Here is a 12,358-nt window from a genome sequence, read left to right as displayed (position 1 = left end):
CTCTCCTATCCTCCTCAAGGGCATTTGTGTGGGCACAACAAACCTATTAGATATGATAGCGGACCTCACATTTCTAGCCTCCATGACTATCAACTTTGGGTGTACAAAGACAATGTTGTGCATAGGGAATGAACCTTACCCTCTAGGCCACCTTTTGCATCTTTTCATGGGTATAGTGGTGCTCTTGGTTGGCCTAGGGTGAACTCACAATACTAGTTCCCATGTTCTGACGAACTTTGACGCCTAGATGAGCATTTTGAAAAAACACTTCACTTTCTGACACCTATAACTTTTAAACCGTTAATAATTTGAAGATGATGTACACTAGTGATTTGTAACATCTTGTTTGTAGATTCTAATATTATATTTTTCAATTTTTTTTAATAAAATTTTATTGATTTTTCCATCTACCTCAAAAAGTAGTTATTTACAGCAAACAACTTTTTTTAAGAGTGATGTGTATCCCGAAATAGATAACTTTTTTGTTATAAATGATAAAAACTTAATTCTTTTGAATTTTGGATTGTAACATCAATAACTAGGGCATGCACTTGGTTTGATAGTGATATGTTGAATATTTTTTATTTTATTAAGTTTTGAAGTCTGACTAATTATAATTTAGATATATGTATACGTTTAAACACATAACATGCTCTATATATATATCAAAATTCAATTTTATCTTCTTTTTTAGAAAGAAGACATCAATACCTAGTGCATAGATATTTTTCAGAATGTTTTTTAATTAGTTTACTATTTTTCCCAATGCATTGAACAAAGAAGTTCATGTTCGGTGAAAATCCTACATTCATAAGAAATAAAATAAAAATATATTAATAAAATAAAATATATTAAAAATTATACTATTTGAAAAGCTTATAATAAGGACTAAATACTTAAAAAAATAAAACTTCTAAATGAATTGATTTGATCCCCCAAAAACTAAAGGAAAATTGGTTTTTTATCAACATTTGATAGATGCAAAGGAGACTCCATTGCATGTATGATTTAGAAGTAGAGAGGTTCTACCCAATCAATTTTGATCTAAAAGTTTTTGATCTAACTCTCTTAAATTAATTACTTCAAATGAGACCTCTTAAAGCTTAAATCATTATGTTTTTTAAAAAATGCATGATTTCAGCAAAAATTAGGATGTACCAAAATGCGGGATCCAACATTGTGAGTTCACCCCCTAACTCAAGCAAATTTTCATACTTGGGGTTGGTCATTACACTAATCCATGTACAATAGCCCACGAATAACTCTATTTAACAAAATGATGCTCTCACAAGCTATAAGTCAATTAACGATTCTATCCTTCAAGATGTTTGGTCCAATCCTCATGATAAGGACCCTCCTTCTATGTTTACATTAGCTATTTAGACTTTGTTGGATTTAACCTTGTTTTTGTTTTTATTTTTATTTTTCTTTTTATTGTTAATCATTTACAAATAATTTTCTCAAATGAGCATCAACATGAAATTAATACAAGCTCTTGCGAGTGCAACCATGAGAAAATACCAAATTCTTTTGAGAAACCACATTAGGAACCATGTCTGGAAGACCAAGACTCACAACATAGAAACCAAATTATATATAAACCACCTATATCTAAGAAGCCAATTATGAAAGACCAAGAATCACAACTTAAAATTCCATATTAAATGTCCCTTTAGAAATTTTAAGTTTGATCTCCACATTGAAAATTTAATGCTTTAACTAATTAAGCTCAATCCCTTAGACCTTAAACTTGTTTATACTTATTTGTTTGTCTTTTTTTATAAAATTGACCCCACTAGATTTTATGGATGTACTTATCTTCCTTTTATAATTTTTTAAATATTATATGATTTTTCTTTAATAGTTAATATTTATTAAAAAAACAGCTAATTGAGATTTATCTGTTTGAGTAAAGTGGGATGCTGAGCTTTCATCTTCCACAACACGGAAGATCATATTCCACATCTTCCGTGATGGAGAGATAATGCCTTCCAATGTTTGTTTTTACGACTAACTTGTCAGATTCTCGACCAGAACATAAGCTTATAGAAAGCTACAACACCAAGCGTTTGATTATATATCGATTTTCAAAAGTCGTTTATTTTCAAAGAAAGAAAGTTTGAAATCTGTATTTCCCTACCAACTTGAACAAAATGAGATAAACCGCAACCGCCCATTGATTAATGTACACATTCACTTTAAAAACTAACGTGTCACCCTCAGTTTCAACTTCATCGCAGACATAAATAGCATTATTTATCGTCACTTTAATTGCATCAATTTCCACGGAAGTTCAGCAATTTCTCACGTTATCTTGAAGAATCTTCCCAGAATTCCAAAGATTGACTGGACCGCACTCAATTGCATTATTCTCATTAGGTCAGATGATGAATGCAGCATAACCGACCATACGAGCCCATCTATAAAATCTCTAGAGAAAAAACCTCAATTACAAACATATAGGAGGAGTTAAGCGATTTTGATTTCAGATCTAAACCAGGATTTAGATCGATTAGTGGGTATGGAGAATCTGATTCTTGTCATTTCTTACCTGCTGATTCTTACAAATCATCAGCAGCTACACTGTTCAGCAGCCACGTTGAAATTGGGTCGGTAAATTCTTTCAATTTTTTATTTCAAACCAGTACTTTTTATGGTGATTAGAGAGAAATCTATTAGCAAATTTAAGCGATGATGGTTTTTTCATTCCCTCTGACACTATGCTTGATGTTTGCAGAATACCCATTTCCCTTTATGACGGCAGATGCCGAAAAGGTCGCAGCAAGAACATATGATTACATTGTGGTTGGAGGAGGCACAGCAGGGTGTCCTCTAGCAGCAACTCTGTCACAGAATTATTCTGTTTTGCTATTGGAAAGGGGAGATTCCCCCTATGGAAATCCCGACGTTAAAGACAATAAAGGCTTTTTCAAAATTTTGGGTAACGCCAGTGAGTTCCCTTCTGTCGCTGAGGGATTTGTCTCAGAAGATGGAGTGCAGTTGGTAAGGGGAAGAGTTCTTGGAGGTGATACAGCCATCAACGCTGGCTTCTACAGCAGGGCGAGCTTTGACTATATCCGGAAGATGAAGTGGGATGAGAAGCTTGTAAATGAGTCCTATGAATGGGTTGAGAAAAAGAATGCTTTCAAACCAAACAAGCTTTTTCGGTGGAGTTCTGCTGTGAGGGATGCACAGTTGGAAGCTGGAGTGCTTCCTTACAATGGCTATACTTTGGATCATTTGGAGGGCACCAAGATTAGTGCTTCAACCATTGACAACGATGGGAGGAGACACACAGCTGCAGATCTTCTGCAATATGCAAATCCAGATAACATTGTAGTTCTTCTCAATGCTACTGCCAGTAGATTGCTCTTCAACTCCTCATCAGGTACATTGAAATTTACATTCTCATGTTCTCCTTATTTTATGTTTGAATGGTCTGTATGTTGCGCTTAATTTTACCGGTTAATTATTTGGAGACTTAGGGTTGCATGTAATAATTTATATATTACCTACAAGCATGCACAAACTCTCTATCATAGACAGTTTTCAATTAATTCTAAATTTTCTTCTTCGTTAGATTCACTGGCTAAGATACGATGTTTTCTTTGTTTACACGTGATATTTTAATTTATGATAGAATTTTAAAAAAATAAAAATTAATTAGTTATTCAATTATTTGATGTAGGAAAAGTGAAGGTTACTGGTGTCGACTTTATGAGTAGTGTTGATGGTCACTCTTATCAAGTATTAATCAATCAATTTTCACATAGCAGTGAGGTAATTTTGTCAGCAGGAAGTATAGGTAGTCCCCAACTCCTCCTCTTAAGTGGAATTGGCCCGTCACAACAACTTAAAGAGTTAAATGTTTCTGTACTTCTAGATTTGAAATTTGTAGGAAAAGAGATTCAAGATCCACCGCGTGCAACATTCACCATTGCATCCCCTAAACCACTTGAATTCGCTCAAATACAAGTAGTCGGTATAGTAGACAATTCACAAGTATACATTGAGTCTGCTAGCTATTTCCTACAAGAAAATGCAACCTATGAATATCTAGGAATTACTGCTATCAAGGTGGCTTTTCCCTTATCAAGGGGTGAGCTACGACTTAGAACTGCAAACCCTCAAGATACTCCCTTTGTAAGGTATAACTATTATTCTAATTCATATGATCTACAAGAATGCATATTTGGTGTGAAGCTAATGTCAAATCTTAGCAAAACAACTTCTTTTCAAAAATTTGCAATTAAAGGTAGTGGAAACTCTAGTGTCCTTCACTTTATTGGGTCAACATTACCTCAAAATCAATCAGATAGTAAAGCCTTTGCCAAGTTTTGTAGAGATACACTGACAACATTTTGGCACTACCATGGAGGGTGTCAAATTGATTTAGTGATCGACAAAAGGCATCATGTAAAAGGTGTTGACAATCTAAGGGTTGTGGACAATTCAATTTTCAAGGACAGTCCGGGAACAAATCCACAAGCCACTACCATGATGCTTGGAAGGTATGCATTTTCCTTTTTAGGTTTATTATTTTTTAATCATTATTATTTGTCATATTAATAGCATTATTTGTGTACACATTGTATGCAGGTATGTAGGAGTTCATATTCTTCAAGAGCGTGTCAACAATTGAAAATATTTAGGCATTTTTACATATCAATAAAAGTAAAGTATTGCACACACATATATATATCATAAATAAGTGATCATGGATCTAAATTGTATTATTTGCAATTTTAAATGTATTGTAATTCATTCTTAGTGGATCCTCCTCCACATAAGTAAATTTAATCGAACCAAACATATCTAAAAATGGATTTAAATGACTAGGTGATTTCTTTTTCTATTAAATGATGTGATGATAATAAATATTAGATTGGTGTTTAACCTATTCTATTATTTATGTTTAAATTTTTCAAGGATATGAAGAAAATTCAATGAACCAATGGTCAAAACCATGCCACTTCAAAATTATACATGAAATTATAATATTATCTTATATCAATTGAGGTAATCATAAATACCTATATCAACACCTTGAAAGGAAATTAAAGTTGTATTTTCTATCATTCTGAATATAGAGGCCTTCACTTGGTCCAATATCCACAAGATTGAAATATAAACATTGGATATTAAATTTTGATCACAAGAATCAAACTATGTACTTACCAAAGACTAATATTGCTTATGATGTCCTCCAAGAGGAAGTTATTATTTCATAAGGGTCACACCAACAATCTAGTCCATTTATAGAGCCTACACACCAACATATTGACACTAATTACCTTCCCAAAGTAAAAAAAAACATAGCCAACATTTTCAACATAAAAAGTTTTGCTTCTTGAAAAAGTGTAATATGAGTTTTATGAATTTAGAGGCACGGTCCTAAACAACCTTTTGATGAGGGGAGTTTCCCACCTCTAAAATTGAATGAGATAAGAGTCATTTACAAAACAAAGGAGAGTGTGATTTTAAAGTATGAATGACCCTCAATTCAATTAATGTTTCCTCTATTATCTTCCCTTTCTCTTGATTATTTTTCTTATTTTTAAGATCCTTCTATTGATGACCCAATGGATCAATATTTTTCTAGTTAATACTAATATCATATTTAACTCCAATAGTCTAAAGGACTATTGTCATATCATAATCATTCAATAGCTAGAAGGATATTCAAAATAAGAACCACCAAAATAGTCAATTAATACTAATTAAATTATCCTTGTCCTTTACACTAGACCCTTCTTGAGGTAACACCAGTAAATATGATAAGTTTTTGGAATTGTATTGATAAGGATCTAACAAGAGTCATGAAGTACTAAGTCCTAATTAACTAAAATATTCTCAAACAAATTAAATTGGGATCCCCAAAAATCTCTAACATATCAAATCTAATATTTGAATTCCTTTCTAGAATATCCTTTTTCTAATGCATGTTAGCCCTTATTCTATTTTCATATTGTAAGGGAATAAACCCATTTAATTTATACATTTTAGTACTAGTTATCAATTTAACACTTTTCATACCTAAATTGTAAAACAGATTAAGTTCAAAATATGTAAGTAGAGTGGGATTACAGGCCTGTCATCTTCCACATCCCCCTTTATTCTCCTTGATGTCAATGATATTGTGTCCCAAAGTTCAAAAGGATAAACAACCTATGGGACCTCCAAATAACCAACCGCACTACTATGAAAAATATTAAACAAGAAAACCACCAACCTAGTGCCTATTGGATCTCCAATTACACTTTTATCTTAGATATTTTATTATGGATTTGTATCAAAAAATCCAAAAGTTTTTATTTTGATTAGGGGTGAACTTGAAACCCCTTACAACAATTTTTGAATAGAACCAAAACTCACAACATAAGAAAATTGTTGCCAATAAATAACGCTCAGACAACTAGTAGCCCAAAGATAGTAGACCAGAAGAGTCGGGACATTAATAACTTGTCTAGACTAGAAAGAAGGAAAAAGCCACCTAAAAAGTTAGCTCAATAAGAACATAAATAGGATCTCGCACCATCTCAAAAGACAAGGTATGACAAGGGAACAACTACAAAAATTACACTTCAACCAAACCCACATGATGAAAAATCACCTCCATATGAGACAACTCCACCTTGATAGGAGTAGAATGATGGGGTGCCAAGATGGTAGAAATATAGATCCTTAACAGAAAAAGATAAATAATAGAAAAAAGAACCCCCTTAAAACTAGCACTAGCATACATCTTCTCGAAATAGAAAGACAAAACCTTCAACCAAAAAAATAACACAGCAAGCTTAAGAGAAACAAGAAGCAACATGAGGAGAGACCTATAAACCATCCTCATAGCCATCATGCACCATAAAAATGGGAGCATAATAGATAGGAAATGAAGGAAATCACCCACCAAAGAAAAACTATTGAGACCAAAAAAAGAAACCTCTAGAGATGCATGAGTAACATGGCCCTCAAGCCCCTCCAAAATAATAGTGTCTACAGGAGAAGAGCCCTAAACCATGACTACAATCAAAAAACCATAAACATCCATTATAACCTGGATAAAGAAATTAAAATGACCAAACCTAAAAAATGGGAGAAAAGGATATGTTCAACCAAGACCAAAGGGAACACCAAGCAATGGACCAATATTTTAGAATTGGGGAAGCAACCCATCCAAAGAGGGGTGGGAAGTAGTATAACAAAGGCCACTTCCCATTTAGACTCCCCTCCACCTAGCAACCAAATAGACAATTCATCACCAATAAAGTATACATCCTCCTTAACAAAAGAAACAACAACATAAAAGCCATCAAATCCATGGACGAGGAGGTCATCAAAATCAAGGCTTCCAAGGAACATAGAAAACAAGAAATCTGTAGAATTGTCATTTGAATACACTTGACCAAAAGGGAGAAAATATAACTAGGGAAAATCACAAAGGAACCTGAGCGAAAAAAGGCCCAAAGGGAACAAAATAGGCTTGTCACCAAAAAAGAAATTGAAGCCTCCTTCCTTAGCAACCTACTCTACAACATTGGGCCAACTCAAAGCCCTAGGAGAACCCCTCTATATCATGAAGCCACAAACACAACCAACACCTAACAACATGGGAAAAATCTACCACTTGCTATAAAGAATAGGTGAGAGAAGGGAAGAGACATCCCAAGTAGGAAATATTTCCCTACCAAAAACATATGACCCCCACCATCTCTCCCCATCATCCTCTTTGATGTTTTGAGCATCAAAAGCATCTGTTAAAACCCTACTTCTACATCCTAATCTCTTACCTTGCTTCATTCTTATTAACCATGAAGAGAATATTAAAGGACATAAATGTTGCCAATGGAAGAACAAATAATTACTTCCATCTTTCCCTTAATCCACAAGTTTTTTTATCACTTTTGTTGGTAATTGACACTCATTCGGTGACTTTCGGTAGTTTCTAATTGGTCTATGGTTGTCATTGATGGCAACTCTTCTTGGTGATTTGATTTGGTGATTGTGATTCATCATATCCAAAAGCTGGAGTTAACTGGTAGACTGTTAACCAGTAAAATAGGGCATCTTAGTATTATTTTGGTCCGGAATAATCTTTGATGATTGTGGTGTTTTTCATGATTGATTTTATAATCTCATTGATAAGAATATCCTTAGGAAGCATGTGATTATGATCTTTTGGTCCAGTGCTATGTTTTGTTCAAATATTGAAGCCAACTTGGACCTACATGTTACACTTCTTGAAGATGACTTGAAGAAGAATACTTTTATGTTAAGACCAGATATATAAGATTGATCTGGAAATTAGTTTTCAATGTAATAATACTGAGGTGATCCATTTTGGTGTGATTGAGCGTACTTTCATGTGCTCATTTGATTCATAGACAATCTAGTAGCTAACAGAGACCGAGACTGAGTATTTAACAAAGTGAAGACATTCAAAGATTCAGTGCTTAACCAAAACTCCTTTCATTGATTCTACTTAAGAGTTCATTTCATTGTATTTCCTAATTGTAATCAAATTGTAAGTCCGTGAGACTTCCCTGAAGGTTGTAGCCTTCCAGGCAATTGTAATTGAGCAGTGAGCCTGAATGCAAGTACATTCCACATCTATGTAATATATATGTACTCCTAGCTATAGTATATGAATATTGTAGGTTCCAACCCCACCGTGGTTTTTACCTTTACGGGTTTCCATGTAAAAATTCCAATGTTATGGATCTGTGGTTTATTTGTGGCATTTTTATGTTCTTTTCTATTATGCATTACTAACCAGTGGATAAAGAATAAGTTTGTGGATTTAATTTTTGGTAGATCACTGATTCACCCCCCTCTCAATGATCCTTGATTCTAACAATTTCTATCAGATCCTAGTTCCTCTAAGGAAGCTTAACCAATTAAGTGAGATCTGGGAGATTGACTCAATGGATTCTGGTTTTTAGAGATAACTCAATGTGGTACTTGAGGATCTTGATGCAACTAGAAATGATATCTATACTTTAAAGAAGAACCTGAATGTTGTTGATGAATTTATTAGTGAGCTGAAGGATCAAGAAAGTGTCTATAGAGAAAAGGAAAAGGAACTAATCGACAAGTTGAAGGAGAAAGAATATCAGATCATGGAATATCAGGACAAAGCTGATGAAGTTAACAAGCTTAAGAGAGAAAATGTTTCTTTGAAGAATGAGATGCAATCCATTGTGATGAGGCAGACTAAGGAGATTGAGGATTGGAAGAAGAATGAGGAGAATCTGGCACAATAATTGAAGGAAAGAGTTGATGAATGCTTCATCCTTACCTCTAATAATGATCAGTTGAAGCTTGAGTTGACACAATCAAGGAATAATTGTCAAGAACTTGAATGATAGATTGTTACCTTGAGGTATGAACTTGCTACTGCCAATTAATACAAAGACAAATTCAAATCCACTTTTGCAAGGCTTGATGAGATTTTGGAAAGTCAAAGACATGGAAAGGATATGTAAGGCCTAGGATTTGAGAATGGTGAATCCTCTAGATTTGGACAAGGCAATGCAAAACCTGATTAGAAGAAGAGAAAAAATCCTTCGGTAAGACAACCTAATGCTCATAAATTCAATGGTAGATGTTTTACTTGTAATAAGTTTGGTCATATGGCAAGTCAGTGCAGAAGTAGGATTAATAATGGAATCATGAACAACATGAATAATGTTCCTACCTTTACCGGTCAGTGTTTCATATGCAATAATTTTGGACACAAGTCAAATATGTGTAGAGAAGTAATGAATACCTTTCAAAAAAAGAGATTATATGCTTGTGGAATATTTGGACATATCTCTAATCAGTGTAGGACAAGACCAAATCGGATGAAAGACCTATGTAGAATAATGTTGTTTGTAGAGCATGCAACAAAATTGGTCACATTGCAAAGTACTGTGGAAGCAAAAATAGTGGTCTAGTAGATAAGGAAAAATCAGATGAAAAGGGAAAGGAAAAGGTTGATGAGATCAAAGATCAACATAAGAAGATGTGGGTAGAGATCTACAATTGATGGATCATAGATGAGAAGAATTGAACTTCATTTGATATCCAAGATTCAGATGGTTGATTTCGGCATTCGGTAGTTAATCAGGAAATCCAGTTGGATATCTTATACGCATTTATTTCAAAGTGAAATTAGGGTTTTCAAAGTTAAAAGGGAAAATACGAGAGTCATTCTTCACTTTGTGAATAGTTTTTTAAGTTGAAGAACAAGGCGATCAAGACTTCTAGGTGATTAGAGAGGTAAAAGCGATCCATAGAGTTTGATTTTCTAAAAATTTAAAATGGTATCCTTGTCCTCCATTGCTACTCCACTGGTTGTTGAGGTCAATAATAGACCTCATCCTGAGTTCAAGAAGCACCCCTAGAAATCCATGCAGGTCGACTTGGTTGGAGCTTTCTCTTTCATTCCACACAGAGTTTTGCACGTTGATGAGTATGAGCCTACATTCACTGTCAGATCGAGGAAACTAGAAATGAAGACATCTTAGACCTATATAGCAATAGAATCATGGATGAGATTGAGAACTCCAATCTAGAATTTGCACAACTGTAGAGAAAAGGCTTCACTCAGTTTGTAAACATTCTGTCATTTGATAAAAATGAATGGGTGAGGTATGCATTGAGAAGAATTCATGTTGAATTTATAGGGCTAGACCAACCCTACAAGATTACTTCATAAGAAATTAGGGAGGTAACTTGTCTGAATCAAACTGGTGACAAGCCAGGGCTACGCAAAGTCACAAACCCTGCAGTCAACAAATTAACCAATGCAGAGTTTGATGGGCATTCAATGGAAATCAACACAATCAAGGAGGAGGATGTCAAGTTTGTTGCTATGGTAATTGGTTACAAAGTGTACTAGTCTAACTGACTGAATTCTATATCTAGCACTACCATCCATGCAGCCTATCATATGGTCAAAGAATATGCTCCTTATGACCTATGCAGTGTTCTGTTGGAGGAGTTGATGATAAATTTGAAGAAAATTAAGCAAGACAAAAAGAATGTCTTCAAATTTGGTTCCTTGGTTATCTGTCTGGCACTTTACTTCATGCATCAGATCCCTGGAACCAGTAGAGTATAGTGGGCTTTTGATAAACTGATGGCCCAACAAATAAAGCAGGGTCTTGACCGACTTGGAAATAGAGACAATAAAAATGCTACTTTATGGGCATTCTTCAAGACTTTTCAAGACAAAATGAAATAGAGAATCATAATCCCCAAAGAATTGTGAAGAAATATGAGGGGACAAACTTCTTTATGGTGAACAAAGATGAATGTCTTAAAGAAGTGGTTCAACCCCAGATAGTATGGATAATTCCTATGGGCTATGAGGTTGATGAAGCCACTTTAGATGCCTACACACAACACTTTCTAAATGCTCTGGTAGACACCAAAGAAGAAAGGTTCAGAACTTTCCAAGAGAAATTAATGGAGATGCACACCAAGTTCACTGAATCAACAAGGAAAAGAAAAGTTGCAAAGATTGTGGAGGAAACCCTTTTTGAAGAAGGTAACCCTTGTGAGAAGGTCAAAGATGTAAGAGCTTCTAGGGATGCAATTGAGAAAGCGAAGAAAAAAAAGACTGCAACTTCTCTAGTCAAGGTGAAGGTAACAGGGTCTTCTCTCACTCCGGTGAAGACACCTCCTGCTAGATCAGAACCCTCTGGTTCATCTGCAAAGGGTAAAGGTGTAATGAGGAAGAAGCAGAAACCCCAAAGAGAGTATGTGTTAGAATTCATGATTTTTGAATTCCCACAAGCCCAGATAATCATCTGTAAGAATACCTGTTACATATAAAGGAGAAATTGCACAACAAACAAGAATATTGAAGGCAATAACAATAATTGAATGGTTGATTGAATATTTCTCGTATTACTTCGAAATTACTTAATTACAATGAAGGATATGACATCCTTATAAAGAAATCTATCTCAAAAGATAGAAACCCTAAATGGTGGAGTCTACAAGATAGACTGAGAGTTAAAATAGAATGCATGAATTAGTAATGTATGCACAAAAAGCATAATAGACTAATTAATGCATGAAACTCTCAAAATTCTAAACATAATTTTCTTTTCCTAGTTCGCATTATGCATGGAGATAAATCTTAATTAATGATTCATTATTATTTAATTAACTAACTAATAAATGTTTATAATTAATTACTAAGGCATCGATTATTTAATAAATTAATATAATTAAGTGAATAATTAATATATGAATTATCTATTCCAACACCCCCCTGAATGCACAACTCGGAGAGAGACAAAGATATAGGAAAAAACATGCAAAGGTGAATGCATGATGGGTCCTGGCCTAAAGCTTGATGAGGTAC

At 34.2% G+C, this 12,358-nt stretch overlaps 1 protein-coding gene across 1 annotated transcript; it reads left to right on the top strand.

Annotated features, from left to right (window-relative positions):
• Window positions 1-2,754: 2,754 nt before the first annotated feature.
• Window positions 2,755-4,642, top strand: LOC131039841 ((R)-mandelonitrile lyase-like). Its single transcript, XM_057972692.2, has 3 exons — window positions 2,755-3,388; window positions 3,689-4,511; window positions 4,600-4,642. Exons 1-3 carry the CDS (start codon window positions 2,755-2,757, stop codon window positions 4,640-4,642), a joined length of 1,500 nt encoding a protein of 499 aa, XP_057828675.1.
• The last annotated feature ends 7,716 nt before the right edge of the window (window positions 4,643-12,358 follow it).

This window comes from Cryptomeria japonica, chromosome 7, assembly GCF_030272615.1.
Source record: "Cryptomeria japonica chromosome 7, Sugi_1.0, whole genome shotgun sequence".
Lineage (NCBI taxonomy): Eukaryota > Viridiplantae > Streptophyta > Pinopsida > Cupressales > Cupressaceae > Cryptomeria > Cryptomeria japonica.
Note: the sequence above shows the minus strand (reverse complement) of the source record. Positions and strands in the feature narration are given on the sequence as shown.